Here is an 18,584-nt window from a genome sequence, read left to right as displayed (position 1 = left end):
GTGAGATACTTTACTTTGGGTGTTCGGAGGTACCTGGTCACGACCAACAGGTTATCGTTACACTGCAAATATACAGCAAATAATGGGATATCCATAGATCTTTCCTGTGCGATACTAACGTTTACTAACGTGTACTGCTGGTATAGTGTACGGGATCCGGCACCCTAGGATCATCACTGTCTATGATTGGTGGATTGACCGCTCGAGTCAAGCCAACGAACTTACATATTGACGGGGGGCGACACGTTACCTCGGAGCCGAGTATCCTGTACTAATATTGGGTCCACCCTCAAATACGTCCTCACACGTCCATCACTGTGTTTGACACGTCTCGAATTCTCTCTCAGCAGACCTTCCATGATGGCCTCATTCGCGGACTACAAAGAGCAGCGCACGCAGCTTATTGCTCAAGATCGCGCATTGCGGGTTGATCATGTTCGTGCTGGAAGCTTTACTGATGTGGAGGTCAAAGCAGACCGTGTTGTACGCGCCATACGCGCACGCGAGGCTGAAACAATCTGGAGCAAGGAACACGATGGCGTTCCAAAGGCCTTTCCGGGCATGGATTTCCTTACCGGTACGATGGTGGTGAATTCGTGCCTGTTTGTTTCTAACGGAGGCATGTGACAGGAAAGAGTGTGATTGTAAAGACAGAACTCTATGAAATTCTGAGACAGGCAACGTCAACATCTTAGGGCGTGTGTTTTATATTCGCTGATATTGATGCCAGTAGATGCCCAAGGGCGCGCTGCTACATGTGCACCAAAACGCCACAGTGGACGCGAAGTTCCTGTTACATCTTGCATTACAGCATCGCGCCATTCACATACGCGTTCCCTGCGTTGTCAACGCGAGTTCTATCAAGACCGCCACACCAGAGTTCAAGCCTCTTCCTGTGGAAGAGTACTCAGGAGGACCGGGCATCACAGACGATCTCTATACCCCAAACACCTGGGTTTCTATCCAAACGGCGCGAAAGATGTTCGATCCTACCCTTGGTGGACCTGAGGGATTCGACAAGTGGCTCATTGATATATTCACCATCAACCCAGGGGAGGCATATGAGACGTACAGAACTGCTGATTTAGTAGGCACAGTTCCAACACACCAAAGATGCTAATCTTCACAAAACCTCCGCAGATATGGAAGAAGTTTGGGTCCACCTTCATGATTACGGATGTACGTAGGTAGTATTGTCGCATGCGTTCAAGCTCAAATCTTTTGTAGCCGATTATCAGGTTCATTCCCATACTCACGGAGTACCTGCGCGAATTCATTAGGTCTTCCATACGGGATGGTATTTCTTATATTGAAGTGCGAACAGCCTTCGTCATTCGGTTTGAATGTTTATTTGATTCATAAATACGAGATCCACCTTCTTACCGGCAGTCAGATATATCCTCGGGGAAGATGCGAAGACCCATCTAGAGCTTAAGGAATTACTTCGCATCTTTGAGCGATTAATCAAGGAAACCAAAGCTGAGCTAGCAGCCCAAGGTCGTGACGACGAGTTTACAGGGCTGAAGGTCGGGATATCGTACGCACACATCAACAACCTGACCATCTGACCCAGTGTACAGGTCATCTACAACATGATGAGATCAATCTCCAAGGAAGAAATGATAGATGCCACCGAGGAATGCATTTCTTTGAAGAAAGAGTTTCCCGATCTTATTGCTGGTAATGAATGCCAGGCCGACAGGGAGACTATTGCGAGCTAAGCCCATTGCATAAATAGGCTTTGATCTCGTTGGCTTTGAGGATTTGGGCACTAGCTTGCTTGAACACGCAGAAGTGTTATTACGGTTTGTCGATCGTCAACGAGATGCTGGCGTTGATGTACCCTTCCTCTTCCATGCTGGAGAGACTCTTGGCGATGGCACCAAGGCTGACATGAACCTTTACGACGCAATATTGCTGAACACTAAGCGGATTGGGCACGGGTGCGGCTCCAATATTGATGGTTTTGAAAACATGGAGAATCATGTTCATGCCACCCAATCAGATTCTCATTGGCCAAACATCCGAAACTTATGGAGATATGCAGAGAACGGCAGATTGCCATCGAGGTCTGCCCTATTTCGTGCGTATTCATACCATCTTCGAGAGTATCTTTCTCATGCTCCCGAGAGCAGAAATGAAATACTGGTAAAGGGTCGCGCGCTCGTCCATTGTGCGGACTAATTGGCGCCCGACTTTCATTCCAGCGCTTGACGGGGTCAATGCCAATGCATCCTCTACCAATCCTGATTAACAATGGTATTCCTGTGGTGTTGTGCTCGGATGATCCCGCGCCTTTCAACAGCATGGGTCTCTCCTTTGATTTTTTCCAGGTGGGAAACTTTGAAGATGCCTGGAGCTGTATCTCTTCAACCAGCTCATCACATAAACAGGTTTTAATGGCAAGCGAGGTGACTGGTTTACTCACATTGGGACAGATGGCAAGAGACAGCATCACGGTACGACGTATCGCTTGCAAACATTTGAGTAGAAACACTCAGATACTGTTGGCAGTTCTCAATGCTGTCCGATCACGAAAAAGAGATGGCTATGGCCGCATGGGAAAAGCGATGGACCAGCTTTATCAAGATAGTGGCTGGGATGGAAGCACCCCGGAACCAAGTTGGGAACTGGAAATAGCATGGCTTTCATCAAGTACTGCTCGCCATGTTCGGGTCAAACTCTGGGGATGTGGTCCTATGTGGCCATGTGTGTCCTCTGTCTGGGGAGTTTAGGGGTGGCGGAGGTTGTAAAGTGGCTGTGGTGTTGCCTTCTGTTTGCACATACGCCCAGCCAGTAGACGCCCCGCGTAAATATACCTCTTTACTTGTCGTCGTCGACTACAAAACGTGCTGTACACCGTTTCAATCGCTGCCCTTGACCTCTTTGTCGACAGACCGTCTCTGGCTCTCTAGCTTCGTATTTGAACGACACACTAGGCTGGTACGTACTCTGGCTCTGCAAATGCCGCCTCCCTTTACGTCCATACTCTATCCTTACCATCCCCCCTCGGTTCCATCAGACCTATCGTCCGTCCGCATCTTATCCCAGTCACACATAATACCCTATCAAGCCATTCCCAGACCGTATTCTGACCACAGGACTTTGAACTGAAATTGGACATGGCAGAAGCTGATCAGACCCGCAAGCGTTCCAGGTCTCCTTCCGACAGCGACGAGAAGAAACAGCATAAGCGTGCCAACACCGGCGCTTCAGCCTCGAATGATTCACGTGCTGAGAATCACCAGGACACAGGCTCTGCGTCTGTGAATCACGATGTAATAATGGCCGAAGGTCTCGCGCACACAGCAGACACCAACGCGTCTACTCCTTCCCCCAATCCCGCGTCCTCGGCCAGAAAAGAGGACGGCTCCGACGACGCCGTGCGATCGTTAGCCACCACCTCTGCAGCTCCTTCTGCTTCCACCAACCCCAACGCGCCAGCTTCCGCCATGATTCACATGCGTTGCCTCATCGTCACCCAGGACGCGTCGATCATCATCGGTAAGGGCGGCACACACGTCAACGAAATTCGAGAGAAGAGCGGCGCACGCGTCGTTGTTTCTGAGAGCATACCTGGGAACCCAGAGCGTATTCTCAACGTCAGCGGCCCGTTGGATGCCGTTTCCAAAGTCAGTTCCCAATACATGTCGATAGACTGGCGCATATATGAACCCCACTTTCAGGCGTTTGGACTAATAGTCCGAAGAATCAATGACGAGCCTTTCGACGTCCCATCTGTCCCCGGAAGCCGCGCAGTCACCATCAAGTTTATGATTCCTAATTCTCGTATGGGCTCCGTCATCGGCAAGCAAGGTTCGAAGATTAAGGAAATCCAAGATGCCAGCGGAGCGAGATTGAATGCGAGCGAAGGGATGCTGCCTGGGTCTACAGAGGTTCGTTCCATCATATGATATATGCACAGCTTGTCATTCATCTGGCGGAATTTTAGCGTGTCCTCAGTGTGGCAGGTGTTGCGGACGCCATTCATATCGCCACTTACTATATTGGCAATATTCTCATCGAGGCCAATGAGCGGCTCCCATCTTCGGGAAACTCAAGTTATCGGCCCTCCAGTTACACTCGCAGGCCACCGTACACTGGGTCATCTTACGTCCCAGGATACTCGTCTTCTCAGCCATACGCTGGCGGTCCCGGCGGTCCTGGCGGTCCCGGTGGTCCTCCTGGTCCTCCTGGTCCCGGTGGTCCCGGCGGTCCCGGTGGTCCCAATCCCCCTCAACAGCTCCAAACACAGCAAATATACATCCCCAACGATCTCGTCGGTTGCATCATTGGCAAAGGTGGAAGCAAAATCAACGAGATACGGCACATGAGCGCTTCACAAATTAAAATCATGGAACCCGGTGCTGTTGGCGTCGGTATGAACGGTGCCCCTGCTCCCTCTGGAGGTGAAGGAGAACGTCTAGTCGTCATCACCGGCCAGCCCGCGAATATCCAAATGGCTGTTCAATTACTTTACCATGTGAGCTGATTTTACCACATCCCAACTAGCCATGCTTACAATTCTTGCAGCGTCTGGAGCAAGAAAAGCAGAAGCAGCTGCGGGCCCAGACGGCGTAAGGGGCGTCTTTGTGGGTGATGATCGTCAACATTTGTCTTGAAGCGATTTTATGTGCTTGTCGGTTGCATCAATGCTTTGCCCGTGTATTCTTAGTCAAAAACATATTCGTTTTCTTGCGCTCTACTCTACAGTCTCTACTTTGGACCCATGTACCCATGCTGATAGGGATACACGCTGTGGAGGTGAAGATTATTACGTAATATAATATTCGTAAAATCCGATTGCCGTGATTTTTACCTTGGGCACTTACGAGTTATCCGCGTTCGTCAATACTTGGGGAAGCTATGGCGTCCGTTCTCAAAGCTCAAAAGTCCAACGCGCACAAGGCACACGTAGTGGGAAAAGGGAAGAGAAAGGCAGACGACATGGATGTCGACGAAACGGAGATCCAGCCTAAGAAGAAGCGCAACAAGCAGCGCGTACTCTTGTTGTCTTCGCGGGGGATCACACACCGCATGAGACACCTCATGAACGATCTGGAGGCACTTCTACCACATGTAAAGAAGGGTGAGTATCTTTCGTATGCATAAAGTCCCAGAGTAACCTCTGAGTCGCCGTGCCAAGATTCCAAACTTGACTCAAAGTCTCAGCTTCATCTCCTTCCTGAGCTTGCCGATCTCAATAACTGTAACAACACGCTTTACTTTGAGGCTCGGCGTCACGAAGACCTTTACTTGTGGGCTGCGAAGACGCCCAATGGCCCGAGCATCAAGATGCACGTACAAAACGTCCACACCATGGACGAACTCAAAATGACTGGCAACTGTCTCAAGGGCAGCCGGGGGATTCTTAGCTTTGATAAAGCATTCGAGGACACGGAATGGGGGAGACTAACAAAGGAGCTTTTCACGCATGTGTGTCTTGTGCTTCTTTTGTCTGTCCACTCAAGCTGATGGGTCGTCAGATTTTTGGTGTTCCACCACAAGCCAGACGAGCAAAGCCATTCATAGATCACATCCTCTCCTTTTCGATTCTCGATAACAAAATATGGTTCCGGAATTTCCAGGTCAGTGCTATCAAGTGGTCCTGTAAGAGAAATTCACATTGCCCGCGCAGATAATGGAGAAGGACCCATTACAGCCGAACGGCCCTCCTCAGACCTCTCTAGTAGAGATTGGTCCCCGTTTTGTCCTCACGCCAATCCGGATATTCGAAGGTGCTTTCCATGGCGCCACCGTGTACTCCAACCCAGGTATGTTCTGCCGATCAGCGTCGTCACAACGCTAACCCCATGTTCTCAGAATTCATTACACCTACTGCTGTACGTAGGTTGGAACGACAAGAAAAGGGTATGAAATATGGTGCCCGTAAGGACGCGGAGGAAGAGAGTAGCAAACGGAAGGAGGCGCGCAAGAGAGACGAGGATGTCCTAGCGGTCTCGAAGGTGTTTGCATGAACGCAAACACCTTCCAGTGCTGGACATTGCAGTATTGCTACGCAAACGTTGATCCGAGAACGTATGGCAAGGACTCATGACATTAGTGCGTTTGACCCGCCGTCCCCGTCCCGAACTTCCGTACCCCATTTCTTGTAGTCGCCCACTAATGTTGATCAGGGGTTACTCGTTAGATTCGAGATATGATTTTGCGGGGTGGATTACCTACATGTTATCTGTATACGGAGCGTGAGTGAGTGTTCTTAGGTACCTAATCCATTGTGCTCGTACAGACGCCGAGGTGTCGCCCTCCATTGTCCGCTGCTTCAGGCAGCTCCTGGTAATGAAACAAAGGCGATCTGCACGCATATGCTGCTCAGTGGACCTGGTCACATCCTCTGCCGAGACAGCATCAGCTGGATGAACGAAGCGTTGCGCGCCATTGCCCAGTTTTGTAGCCATTGTCCGCCTCCATGCTTGATAAAAGCTGATGGGTCGTCCAAGGGGCCTTCCCGTCCGCCTGAACGCTGTCGCTCCCTAGACCTGCTATTTTTCTTCTCTCTCTCGTTTCATCATTCCTTAGCCATATATGCCTTGTTCTTTGGAAGTTATACCGTCTTCTGACAGCCTGAATATGTACGGCCCTCCAGATGCATCGTAAGTCTTGTACCGAAATGCCGCTGTTGTCAGGTCTCAGCCAGCATACTTCTCCTTTTCAGAACGTCATTTTCGCTCTCGGGTCGCATCACAATCACGATCAATCCAAGTTCCTGGCCTCTGTCACGTCGTTCGCCAACCCGACATATTCTGAAATCGCTCATAGTCACTTTTGAAGGTCGGCAAGAATCAATTACTCCAGAAACGGGGTACGGAGCTGTGCGACTCTGCTTAGTAACGCGTGAACTTGTCTCTGGAGCACCTCTTCAGCTTTCCAACGCAACACAGGGCGGGGAGAAGACGTGCATATGGCACTTCGTATTTGACTTACAGATACCTGGGTGGCTGCCTGAAACCTCTTCATGGGGAAGCCCGTCGCCTTTCCATGGCGATGCGGGAACTCGTTACGCACTCTACGCAAGCGCATCTTTTTTCGACGGGGAGGAATGTAGCAGCGCACCTACGGCGGGCCCGTCATCATGGATGACTGCAATCACGAGCTGCATGACGTTGCCTTTTGGTGGCGGGCAAACCAACATTGTAGAGGCACCTCAATGCCCGATCGTGGTAGCACGCTACGTGGATCCGCCCCGCATGGAGGACAGCTGTGCGGCGTTTCCCATGTCAGCATTTGTCGTCGATGCTCAGCGGGCAAGCATGGAGAGCCCCCGGCATGGGATTCCCCCTGTAGTGTTAAGCAAAGTGAGGGTCGGTGCGCTGGTGCCAAGCCCTGTGTCGTTCGAAGGCGGATCTTTTCCCATCGAGTTGCGCGTAAGAGCGACTGACCTCGAGGACGGATTCCGCGCGCGACTGCAACTTACTGAGGTGAATGTAGACATTGAGCAAACGGAGTTCTTTAGGTGTGGACTTACCCACTCACCACTCCACAACCTCTCGCTGATCGAAGTTATACAGAAATACTATGCCGCGTAATGAGATTGAGGCTGCTAAATGGCCTGTCCCACCATGTTCATACCAACCACCTTATCTTCCATTGCGGCAGACACATTCGCTGGCCTCCTTTTTTGACGCTGGTCTTGTCATTACCCCTGCGCACTTTCGGTCTACAGTCACAAGAACGTTCTCTCTCCTGCCTTTGGATCAGTCCGGATTGTTCAATGTTGGGGGCAATACACATGTTTTCGTTCGGCATCCCTCGTCTCTCTCTCTCCATCCGGAACGCGAAGGTGCGCTACCGAGGTCATCTACATTTCCCCCCAGTTCGCTACCAGAATCCGATCCCGAGGACTGGTATGTGCTCGACATGCATATTCCCATTCTACAAGAGCCATATCAAAGCGATTGGGCCGGCTTACGCGGGGCTCGTCCCAGCGAAGACACACCACTCTTTACAGTCCAGCACCTATTACATCTTGCCCTTCGCGTTCAGTATACAGACTCATATGGTATTGTCGCCGCAGAACGTCTGCAATTCTCTGTGCCGCTCAACTTTGTGCGTGCCACGCCTTTACACATAGACCCACGTATCCAGACTTTGATCCCGCCCTTGTTGCCCCCTGTCGTTGCACACGTGGGGGCAGGGCTGGAGCAGCTGGTGGGTGTGGGGATGGGGATGAACAAGGGTGCTGCGTACACAAATAGGCTGCCTCCTTATTCGCAACTGTTCCACCCGAATGGAGAGGAGAAGATAAACTGGTCTATGCAGTTGCCGCTGTATGAACCGCCAGCATCCTCGCCTTCGACTACATCAACCATTGCTGGCCTTACTTGAAATATTAACATCGTGGCATCTCTACACGCCAACCTCGCGGTCTTTAAGCGTCTTTCACTGTCTTTTGCCTCGTCGCCTCCGTGAATCCTTCATCAGCATCAGCATGTTTCATGACTACGTGCCTTCCCATGCATGCGTAGAGCAGTTTTCATCTGTTTCCTTCGATCATAAACATCAACTTACCTCCCACCACTTTGTACTGGGATATCTGTCGCTCTCTTCACTAATATCCCTCCCGCTCATTCGAACTCACTTGCTGGTGTATATAATACTCATCGCATCAACTGCTTATTATCCAGTCCGTATGCGTAGCCGTGTTTTGTTTCTCACTGCGTATTATAACTCATGTAATGAATACTAGACATCGGTATACGTGCAGAAGGAAGCAAGAATCCGAATAAAGCCAAGGAAGTGGAGATGTCGCAACGTGGCATATCGCATCTAGTGTCGTGTACTAGCGGGACGGCATTTCTCCATTGACCTCAGTAGCAGCACCTACGTTCCGAACCGAAAGTTGATTGAGCGAATAGTGTCCGACTCACTCCAGGTCGTGCAACCTTGCGTGCAACAGGGACGGTAGATGATCGATGATCAAGGGTGTTGAACTGTACGGAGCTCTATGGAAGGATAGGTGAACAATGATTAATGAGAGCATCAGAAGCGTCACTCAGACTGTTTTGAATAAAAGTGATGAAAAAGGTTATGTAGTAGGAACGGAGAAGAACTCCAGGGATCGATGAACGGAAGAGAAAGACCGTGGGAAGAAAAGATACCGGACTTCGACTTCGACTTTGTGGCTGTGTCCTAGGAGTCAATTATCGCGAATGAATGGACGTATATGTTACCATAACAATGAGCGGAGACGAAATGTATTTTATGATACATGAGAAAGAGCAGGGGCAAGCTAAAGCTATACAGACACAGAAATAGAGCAGAGGATACTAGAAATAATACACGAAGTCGTAAATAGCAAAACGTTGCCCAACGAGAATTCTAATCCATCAAGTAAGCCATTTGGAGAGCACCTTTTCCAAATCAAATGAAACGTCAGAAGTATGCGGCTCAAACCTCGGATCTCAGAGCTGAGCCCACGAGTTCCGCTCGCCTCCAACGAACGGGTGGGCCCCGCGAGAGTCGAGGCTGACCCAGCTGCTCTCGACAGTGCCCACGCCGGAGCTCATGCTGACGCCATCCCCGTCGTTGCTCTCCACGTCCGCCTCCGAGCCCGTCTCGTGGACGTCTTCACCCGCATCCCGGTCAGAGAGCGGCTCGCTGGCGTCGTCGTGCGCGCTCCTGAGCACGGAGCCAAGCAGGCTGGCATTTGTGGGGCGCACGGGCGACGGCGCTGCCACCGGCGCAGCCTGGTATGAACTTGTGCGAGAAGCAGAAGCGGAGGGTGCACCAGGCGCAGGGTAGGCCTCACCCGGCAGAGTGACAGACGGCGCCGCGGCCGTCAGTCTGTTACGAAATTTTGCGAGGGCGTGCGGGATATTGAGCAGCGTGTCGAGTATCGACAAAGGCAACACGCTGGCAGCCGAATATGTCCCCGCACCTGCGCCCAGCGCAAAGCGGTCGCCGCGCAACCAGTAAAGCCAGCGCTCTGACCACAAGCCGAGTGGCAGTCCAAAGACCAAGGGCATAGAACGCGCGCGGTGGGTGCGCGCGCCGCCGCTTACGGCGCTCAGGACACCGTCGACGAACACGCGGACATCAGACGGCCTCCGCACAGATGCCTGCGACCCACCAAAGGCAGTGAACGCGCGTCCATAGGCGGCGAGCTCCGATGGGGTCCAGTCGTCCGTGCTGATCGCCTCCTCAGTCTCAGCGGAGGAATCAGATGCACCCGGGGGAGGGGCGACAGCACCGACATCGATGGTGATGACTTTGACGCGGCCCATGCCGTCTGCGGCAGCTGCCTCGCGCCGGAGCAGGTCCGCAGCGCGCACGTTTGCAGCGGCGATGAGGGCATCTGCACCACCGAAAGCAAGCCCAATGCGACCCGCGGGTGCAGGGACACACATGACGAGCGGGCAAGAACCCACAGACGGGAAGCGAACAGCATCGGCCCGGAGGAGCGGTAGGAGAGCTTGGAGCACTTGGACGGGTGCGACGTGAGAGGCGAGCAGGCGGGGGATGTAAGCTGACTGGAGAGAAAGGGCTTCTAGCGGTGCGTGGGGCGAGGCTTCAATGTTGGGAGTGATGATGGAGGAAGGCAAAGTGAGGAGTGAAACAACGGAGTAAAGGACGGGGTGGTGAGGCGAAGGTGCGTAGGGATCGCCGGCAGAGGTGAGCGGGAACCGGCGAGATAGCGTTGATGCAAGAGAGCGCAGGAAGACAGGGATCGTTGCGGGCTGAAGCAACAAGCAAATAATGAGTAAGTCGATGTCATCAATCGCGAGTTTGGCGTACCTCGTTGGGGTCAAGCACAAGTGCACGAAGAAATCCACCGCAGGCGCCTTCGAGCGCATCAACAGCAGCAGGTGTCGAGACGGATGCGATCACCACATAACCGGCTCGCTCGAGCTCGGCAACGAGTGGGAAGCCCAACGGGTGGTCTGCACCGAGCACAACTACAGAAGGACAGTCAGCATACACGAGCCTTGAGGCAAATGCACTACACACCGACAACTCGCCGCTTCTCCTTATCTCGGTCCGCGCCCGTCGCCCGTGCCCTCCTCCGCCCCTTCAACGTCCAAGCAAACGGACCGTAACCAGCGAGGGTACCGACGCCAATTGCACCTACGAGCGCACCGACACACAGAACCTTATGGTCAGACACCCAACCTGCAGCACTTTCAAGGGTGCTCTTGGGCGGAGGCGGAGGCGGCGGCGGTGGCGGGACCTTGAACGGACCCGGAACAGGGATGTCGGGTAGAGATGCCCATCCCGGGGGCCCGAAGCGTGAGATGTCGGTCCAGAGGCGGGAGAAGGCCTCGCGGGCGTTGGGCATGTTGGGAGCCGCAGATGAGACGGTGTCCTCGACATAACGCTCGAGGGAGCGAAAGTACTCTTCGACCTCTTCTGCGCTGGGTACCATGCCTGGCTTTAAGCACGTTGACGATGGAAAGGGATGGCGAGCACGATGGACTCTGCGATGAGCTGAGGGCTGAGGTTCGGTAATAAGGGGATGTGCACGCAGATGACGCCTCCTCACCGGCACATGCCCAAAAGCCCCTATCTCCCATTGACTGATCAAATCTAGCTTACTACATTTGTAGTTTCATTGTGTTTATACCGAGCAAATACACCACTGAGCTACTGTCACTACGAAAGTCCTATAAGAACGTAAGCCTATAATAATGTAACCCAAGCAAGACCGCAAACACAAGCGCAAACCCTATGAGAACGAGCAAGAGTCCCTGAAACCGAGAAAAGTCCGCGTATATATAAACTTTGAAGAATAAAGAAAAACCACGTTTTACACATGTCCGTTTCAAGTGTACATGGAGATGGCCTTGACAAAGGTCCACCACCACCCTCGGTACAGCACACCAGTTCCCTCCTCTTGGCGTATCTTTCTCAGGCAGTCCCTCAGACCATCATAAGGCTCGGGACGACGTCTACACAAACAAATGTCAGTCACGACAATGGGCACAGGGTAAGCACAACACGTACCTGACGATAGCATCCTCCATCGGCAGCCCAATGCGGCCCTCCTCAGCCGTCCACGCGTCTTCCTCCTCAGGACCCTCGATCCAGGTGTTCCGTTGCAACGCCAGCCTAACCGTAGCCACATCCAGCGGCGCAAGCACAAGCACGTCCACCACAAACGTGAAGATCCACACAACCGCAAAGCAAGCGAAAAGCGCGTACATCCACGCCCTGTCATTGCCCTCCAGGGCAGCCGGATTATCTGGGATGTTCCATGCTTTTGCGACGGACTCGCCGAGCTCGCCGAGGGCGCAGCGGACGTACGCCATACCGAGGATATAGCACATCCGGAAGAAGAGCGCGACGAGGACGGACGGGTTAACGAACATCGTCACGAAGAACGTGGGCCAGAGAGGGTGCGAGCGTTCACCAGGAGTGAGGAGGGCTTGCGGGCTGAACCACGGGATATGTGTAGTTGAGGTGATTGACCTAGATGGAACTGGGATGAGCAGCTGTCCGATATAATGCAGCGAAAACTAGGCAACACGTACCTTACGACAAAGACGGTCTGGGGAACTTGCAGCCAGAGCTTGTACGAGGCCAACGTGAGATTTGATGCGATACTAGCAGGCGCCCAGCCAGCGTTCATGGCGCCAACAACCATCGATTGGTCGTGGAGGCCAGTGAAGGAGTACAGAAGCTTGTAAAGAATGAGGAGCGCTACACATCAGATTGACGTGAATAAAAAGTCAAACTCCCTTCGCCGAATACAAGAACGTGAACGTACCAAGGCCTTTGTAGAACCCCGCGAGGCCTTCCTTGTCCCAGATTTGCCTCGTCATGGCAAAGATGTACCACTTGCGCCCCTTCTCCATATCCAGAGTAGGTTGCGGCTGTTGTGAAACGATGAGCTCATCATCGTTCTCGGTCTTGACATCAAAAAGAATGTCTTCCTCTACGATCGTGCTGAGGCGAGGTTTGTCGCTTGACCACTCAGGCTGGTCAAGAGGTTCACACTCAGTGATCGAAGAGAGCTTGGGAGAGTAATCGGCGCGAGCACGAACGAGGACATTAAAGAGCGGATAGAGAAGGACAGAGTACCAGAGTTCCGAAAGAATGTGCATGGCAGTCAAAAGCCCAACCGAGTGACCCAAGTCCGAGAGAGAGCGCTAGAGAGGGGACAACGTAGGGAAAAGAAAGCTTACGAGGACGAGCGCCAGAACATTCTGGCCTCAGTGAATGGTGTCAGGGGCAGAACTCTGATTTGGAGACCAGCCCAGGCCAGGACACAACGTCAAACATCGGCTTTAGCGGCTAAACCATGCTCTCACTAACTACCTTACTTCAACTACTTTATAACGTCGAGGTGACTACATCAGCGCAGCTGGACTGTCGACTTGGATCCACCCGCACCCATCCCATGCTTAACCCCATCCCACGACGTCTGCATGTTCTGGCCCGAACGCAGCACCGAAAATAAAGATGTCTTCACCGGTGGACGCGACACCTTTCGCCTCCAGCTCAGTGTTGCCCCGGCATCCGACGACGCGAGGTTGTTCTCCTTCTCGCCTTCATCTGTGCGCTCAGGGCTAGTGTTCTTGCCTTTGCTCTCGCTGAAAACTCGGTTGCTCTTTTTCGAAGGAATCTTCGCCCGTGCGTTCGCCATGGTCTTGACAGCCTCGGCATATGAGAAAACCGAAGGAGGCCCCGGCGATGGTGCTTCGATGTTAATCTTGGGCACCGAGCTGCAAGGAGCAAGCGCTGCGGGAGAACCTGCACCATCGTAGCCCAGGTTGAGTACCCGAGACTCGCCGCTGACCGTGTTTTCATCTTGATCGCGAATGATGCCCTGAGCCTTTTCAAATCGCTCCTGAGCCCTGGACTTGATCATTTCTGCGATATCTCTCCTCAGCACCGAGTTCGCCCAGCGCGCGTTGGCGTCTGTGCCCGCCATCTGTGCTGCAGTTGGAGCTCGCCACCAAGCTTCCTTCTCTGCCCCGTTCATACCCTGAACGGCGCTGATACCCAGGCCGACCTTAGTGCTTAGCGTACTCTCCGCATGTATCTCCGGAACGCGGGACTCGACCTTCTGTATCTGTGGAACACCAGGGGCAGAGTGCGAACGCACAAGGGGGACTCTGGACAGGCTGCGCATCCGGAGCTGTATCCTGCGCGCAGTGCCTGCCTTGATGACCTGGATGCATCTTGCCCGTACTTCGGCAGCAGACTCGATTTTATCTCCCTTTTCTCCTTGCTCAGATGGCTGAAAGTCGGTGTTGCTGCTCGTGGCGGACCGGATGAAGTCAAGGTACTTCTGTCAGACTCCTGTATTAGTCCATGCCCACGGAAGCCGAAACACACGCTCACATTGCGGGGTAAGATCGTCAGCCAACTAGCTAGATCCTGTCCGAGCGCATAGTGTACCGCGCTCTTCACGCCGACATTCAGGTGGCCCGCCCATGCACGGGGTTCGAGCGTCAGGAGGAATGCATCCCAAAGCGAGTCCACAGTCGTGTTAGGAGGCTTCGCGCCGCCGAGTGCCAGAGATCCTGCCTTGATGTTGTCGATGACTGCAAATTTCTGTTGGATGTCGATGATATGCCCTAGGGTCAGAATATGCTCTTGTCATCTCGGCCAGTCCGTACCTTGTGTCTGAAGTGATGATGGGCCTTGTCCTCAGTAACCCGCGGTGCCCGGGCACCTGCGAGCCAGAGGATACTAGCGGCGGTTCCGGCAACGCATGCTACAACGATGTAGCGAACGAAGCTAAGAATCCCGGTTATGAGGTTGATCAACATCTTGTCCTTGTATTCCCTGAGATGTTGCTGTGCGTCGTATGCAGATAAACAAGATAAATAGTCTGTGGATAGGCTAGAGGTGTGTGTTCATAAGAGGTCGTAACAGATCGTGAAGGTAAAGAAGGTTGAGACGCTGTTCGAGTTGTCATTTTGTAGCCAACGCTCGACATTCCATTTCACTAACGGGCATCGAAAGTTGGCATTCATTGCGGCACTGCACTAGCAATTTGCATCAAACGTATCTTACTCGATAGCTGTTCTTGATGTTATGCATTTCGTAAATTGATATGTCAGTTCAAGTCTCCTAATGTCATGAAGGTACAAGGTAGCTCTGGAGCTCCCTCAACTCCCATCCAATCGTATCGACCACTCCGTCTTCCAGTTCTCAACAGGTCCGTCACAATCCACGATCCAAACCTCCGCTCCTTCAAACGTCCTCAGAGGCTCCCTACCACCTACCCTCAGCTCCACCCCACCCCCTTCAACCTCAACGACGTGACCTTCGCCCCGGAGTTCTCGGAGCAACCTCGTCCGCTCCGCCCTGTCCTCGTCTGCGATATACGCCAACGACACGTGCGGAAACATCGGCGCAGTCACCCTCCACCCCGCCGCCTGCACACGCGCCTCGATCTTCCGCTGGTACGCCACGAGCTCGGGCGACGCATCCAGCTCCGCCAACACCGAGCGGAAGAAGTGGTCGCTCGTCACCACCGCGCGCACTTTCCCCGGCAGCCGGCCGTCGCGACTCGGACCCGGACTCTCCGGTGACAGCTCGGAGGAAGGGTCCCGGTCAGGGAGGAACGACTTGAGCCGGTCCACGGTGATGAGCTGGCCGTGCGCGTCGGGCACGCTGGTGGGCACGCTTATGAGTGTGACGTGCGGGATGAGTCGCGGGTATGATTTGGGAGACAGGCCTGCGCGCGAAGAGGGGCGGCAGTGTTTCTCGACGAAGTCCTGCAGAAAAGCGTGTTGATCGGGCGTCGGGATCAGCCAGAGTGCCAGGCCTCCAGGCGGAGTCGCGGTCGTCATAGAAGGCATTGTATGAAACAAGAAGAGCAGGTCGTTCAGTGTCAGCCGAGGGCGTTGGGATAGTGCGACCAAGTGGGACGGAACGTACCCATGCTGATGGTATGTGTGCGTTCAGTTCTGATCAACCTCAGCGTAATCTTATCGGGTCTGTATATGGACAAACACGGTTTGCCCCTAAGTATTATCAAGAGCTGCTTTCTCTGTCCACTATTGCATGATCATACGAGCCATATGTGTAACAAATTGTACAATATCGTATCAACAACACCATGACGCCTGAGACCGATATCCTGCGTTTCACCTGCACTTGCTTAGTACGTAACCAGCGAACGCCAGAAGGTCCACCACCACCCAGTGTACAACGCACCCCATCCTTCCTCAGAGATGATTGTGCTGAAGTGGCGCAGCCGAAGGTGATCATATCGTACTTGTCTCAGCCTATCCAAAACGCGGGAAAACGTGGGTGAGCCTAACGGACGATGCTACAAAGTATATGACCACACGTACCTGACGTATGCCCGTGATGCTGCCTCGTTCTCCAACCGTTCAAGAGCATCGCGCGTTTCCGGATGGTCCTTGAGTGCTTGCCCTACTATGTCCTTGGCGAAAAAGGGATCCGCCCGGACAGCCAAACGGCATGCTGCCACTTCAAGTGGCGTTAACAGCACCGTGTCGAGCAATGCGCCTCCGACAAGCGCAAAGAACACGACGCCAAGGCTCAAGAAAACGTTGTCTATCCGGGGAAAGATAGAAAGGAGGAGGTAACGCCGAAAGACGCCTGTAAGCAAAAAGGCAAGCTGCCAGAACGTGAAGATACTGGTAAGTACAGGAGTCAAAATTTGTCCGAGGCCTGGCACAAACATGGCGATCCAGCCATGGCCGTCGGCAAATGCTAGCTCAGTCGGTGTCATGAGAGAGCGTGGTTTGAAGAACGGGAATGGGACAGTTTCTGGAGAAACGATCAGGCTACCAATGAAATGAAGAGTGAGCATGAGCAGTAGTGTCGATCACACATTGGAAGACAAACCGTGTAAGGAGAATTGTTTGTGGTATCCACCATGCAAGCCTGCCGAATATGCTGGTGAAAAAGCTCAAGCCAACACCCCAAGATAGATTCATTTGTTCCGTCATGAGAACTTCGGCTAGGTCGACGTTGCGACAACGCAGCCAACCTGAGAGTGCCTGTGACACCAAAAGGAGAGCTAAGTCAACAGCCAAGTATTTATCACGCATGAGTACCACATATATTGATAAGAAGATTGGTGTGCTTACGGAGACCCTTGTAGAGCCCGTTCCATCGCTATGTGAAGATCGATGATAAGCAGGATCAATAGACAATAACAGTTTTGCATGTTGCTCACCTCATGTGTCCATACTCTCCCTGCCATCTCGAAGAAGGATTGTCTGCTCTTATAGGGCGTCCCCGTCGCTGGCTCGGTATCGCAAGAAGACTTCCCTGCGGTGGGATCAACAACAATTTGAACATCCGGCGTAGCTGTGTCCTCTTTGGCGGGTATTGTATTCAAGGGAAGAACTGTTTCTCTGCCTTGCTTGGGACAGTACTCGACTCGCCATCTGGTGAGGATGCTGATTATGGGATAGAGGAGGATAGTGAGGATGAGTTCGGACTGGACAGAAAGAGGATCCGCGCTAATTGCGACCTGCGTCCCCGAGGATGTGGTGTAAGTGAGGTTCATTGTCTGCTGTCTCAACTGCTACCAGAAAGAGGGCCCAAGATGGTTGTTAAAGCAAGAATGACAGACGAGCGGCTATTGTTCGCAAAGTAGCTGTGCAACTGCGTCATGGGCTGTCATGGGTCAGAGAAAGAAAGTCCGAGATCCCCGAGCGTCTAAAGACTACGAACTTTAGGAAACAGCCCCTGAGTCGATGAAGGGCGAATTGCAAGCGAAAAGACTTGGGGACCCACATGTACAAACAAGGTTGTAATGACACAGTCCTTGAGCTACTCATGCTGGCTATATGCTGAGCATCTTGCGCGACGCCATTGACAATCTGAGTGAGCATCGCTGTGTGGTTCTCCCAGACGGGGAGCACCGAGAAGATGAACGCACTGGGTTGAACATCCACCAAGACACCCACACTGCAATGATGCTCACAAGATGCTCATGTATGCCTTGAATAAGGCAGAGAGGAAGTGTGGTGGGAAAGGAACCTAGGTATAGGGATCAGCTGCAGAATTGTCAGGCCAGGGAGAGAAAATGCCCTGAGGCTCTTCGTGCCTTGTTGCTGGCCACCGTTGCTGCTTGACCTCGCTTGCTCATTGGCGCTTCAGCATTACAAGATCGCGTGCAAGACTTCTTGACTACAGTGATAGCTGAAGGAACCCCGTCAAGCTTTTTGGCCCTGAAAGCTCATGAAAGTTCACTGAAGTCGTCGACGCCGTGACGGGCCAGCGCGAAGGGCGAGTCCATCGATGGTGCTCAGGGGTAATACTCCTTTTGTATAGGCTCGTGACCCTGGGCGTTCGGCTCGGACCCTTTGCCCAGCCTTTTTGTCGACTCCATCGCATCGCCCATTTCGTTTGCAGAAAAACACAGCAAATGACATCTCTGATATGTGGGCCGCTTATGCGTCAATCAAACATACTACTTCATAACAAAAACACCACCGCAATCAGCATAAGGGCCGGATCGGAGGATCAAGCCACAGCACTCCAGGTTCTCGGACAATGAGCGTCACATTCTCCTCCGCGTGATCGTCAGATTACACCGCGAGCACGCGCTCCCTCCTCCTCGACCGCCCTCACGTGTTGCCTTTCGAACGAATCCGAGCCAGCGTCGCGCAAGACACCATACCGAA

The 18,584-nt window shown here is 52.9% G+C and overlaps 9 protein-coding genes across 9 annotated transcripts; 4 read left to right on the top strand and 5 right to left on the bottom strand.

Annotated features, from left to right (window-relative positions):
* Positions 1–325: 325 nt before the first annotated feature.
* Positions 326–3,160, top strand: CONPUDRAFT_79647 (Metallo-dependent hydrolase). The gene is made up of 14 exons (XM_007766059.1): positions 326–577; positions 631–677; positions 734–1,087; positions 1,141–1,179; positions 1,228–1,337; positions 1,394–1,526; positions 1,581–1,680; positions 1,739–1,943; positions 2,006–2,083; positions 2,136–2,148; positions 2,208–2,333; positions 2,394–2,459; positions 2,515–2,943; positions 3,023–3,160. Exons 1-13 carry the CDS (start codon positions 358–360, stop codon positions 2,638–2,640), a joined length of 1,617 nt encoding a protein of 538 aa, XP_007764249.1. The 5' UTR covers positions 326–357; the 3' UTR covers positions 2,641–2,943; positions 3,023–3,160.
* A 114-nt stretch (positions 3,161–3,274) lies between these two features.
* On the top strand, positions 3,275–4,729 carry CONPUDRAFT_117160 (uncharacterized protein). The gene is made up of 4 exons (XM_007766384.1): positions 3,275–3,632; positions 3,687–3,896; positions 3,953–4,483; positions 4,534–4,729. Exons 1-4 carry the CDS (start codon positions 3,285–3,287, stop codon positions 4,579–4,581), a joined length of 1,137 nt encoding a protein of 378 aa, XP_007764574.1. The 5' UTR covers positions 3,275–3,284; the 3' UTR covers positions 4,582–4,729.
* A 137-nt stretch (positions 4,730–4,866) lies between these two features.
* On the top strand, positions 4,867–6,221 carry CONPUDRAFT_117158 (ribosome biogenesis protein BRX1; the record flags this gene model as incomplete). The annotated part of the gene is made up of 5 exons (XM_007766383.1): positions 4,867–5,089; positions 5,147–5,436; positions 5,487–5,588; positions 5,639–5,774; positions 5,824–6,221. 5 exons carry the CDS (start codon positions 4,867–4,869, stop codon positions 5,976–5,978), a joined length of 906 nt encoding a protein of 301 aa, XP_007764573.1. The 3' UTR covers positions 5,979–6,221.
* Positions 6,222–6,546: 325 nt separating this feature from the next.
* On the top strand, positions 6,547–8,620 carry CONPUDRAFT_97342 (uncharacterized protein; the record flags this gene model as incomplete). The annotated part of the gene is made up of 4 exons (XM_007766382.1): positions 6,547–6,614; positions 6,677–7,474; positions 7,530–7,772; positions 7,836–8,620. The coding sequence occupies 4 exons, from the start codon at positions 6,547–6,549 to the stop codon at positions 8,344–8,346; spliced, it is 1,620 nt and encodes a 539-aa protein (XP_007764572.1). The 3' UTR covers positions 8,347–8,620.
* Positions 8,621–9,422: 802 nt separating this feature from the next.
* Positions 9,423–11,383, bottom strand: CONPUDRAFT_87410 (uncharacterized protein; the record flags this gene model as incomplete). The annotated part of the gene is made up of 3 exons (XM_007766381.1): positions 9,423–10,697; positions 10,756–10,916; positions 10,969–11,383. The coding sequence occupies 3 exons, from the start codon at positions 11,381–11,383 to the stop codon at positions 9,423–9,425; spliced, it is 1,851 nt and encodes a 616-aa protein (XP_007764571.1).
* Positions 11,384–11,779: 396 nt separating this feature from the next.
* On the bottom strand, positions 11,780–13,061 carry CONPUDRAFT_149775 (uncharacterized protein; the record flags this gene model as incomplete). The annotated part of the gene is made up of 4 exons (XM_007766380.1): positions 11,780–11,906; positions 11,962–12,426; positions 12,489–12,657; positions 12,725–13,061. 4 exons carry the CDS (start codon positions 13,059–13,061, stop codon positions 11,780–11,782), a joined length of 1,098 nt encoding a protein of 365 aa, XP_007764570.1.
* A 251-nt stretch (positions 13,062–13,312) lies between these two features.
* Positions 13,313–14,735, bottom strand: CONPUDRAFT_149774 (uncharacterized protein; the record flags this gene model as incomplete). Its single annotated transcript, XM_007766379.1, has 3 exons — positions 13,313–14,251; positions 14,305–14,517; positions 14,583–14,735. 3 exons carry the CDS (start codon positions 14,733–14,735, stop codon positions 13,313–13,315), a joined length of 1,305 nt encoding a protein of 434 aa, XP_007764569.1.
* Positions 14,736–14,991: 256 nt separating this feature from the next.
* Positions 14,992–15,849, bottom strand: CONPUDRAFT_162225 (uncharacterized protein). The gene has a single exon (XM_007766378.1). The coding sequence runs from the start codon at positions 15,771–15,773 to the stop codon at positions 15,078–15,080; it is 696 nt and encodes a 231-aa protein (XP_007764568.1). The 5' UTR covers positions 15,774–15,849; the 3' UTR covers positions 14,992–15,077.
* A 105-nt stretch (positions 15,850–15,954) lies between these two features.
* Positions 15,955–17,461, bottom strand: CONPUDRAFT_162224 (uncharacterized protein; the record flags this gene model as incomplete). Its single annotated transcript, XM_007766377.1, has 5 exons — positions 15,955–16,202; positions 16,272–16,730; positions 16,792–16,966; positions 17,037–17,064; positions 17,126–17,461. The coding sequence occupies 5 exons, from the start codon at positions 17,459–17,461 to the stop codon at positions 16,076–16,078; spliced, it is 1,125 nt and encodes a 374-aa protein (XP_007764567.1). The 3' UTR covers positions 15,955–16,075.
* Positions 17,462–18,584: the final 1,123 nt, after the last annotated feature.

The sequence above is a fragment of the Coniophora puteana genome (genome assembly GCF_000271625.1).
Source record: "Coniophora puteana RWD-64-598 SS2 unplaced genomic scaffold CONPUscaffold_2, whole genome shotgun sequence".
Classification (NCBI taxonomy): Eukaryota; Fungi; Basidiomycota; class Agaricomycetes; order Boletales; family Coniophoraceae; genus Coniophora; species Coniophora puteana.
Note: the sequence above shows the minus strand (reverse complement) of the source record. Positions and strands in the feature narration are given on the sequence as shown.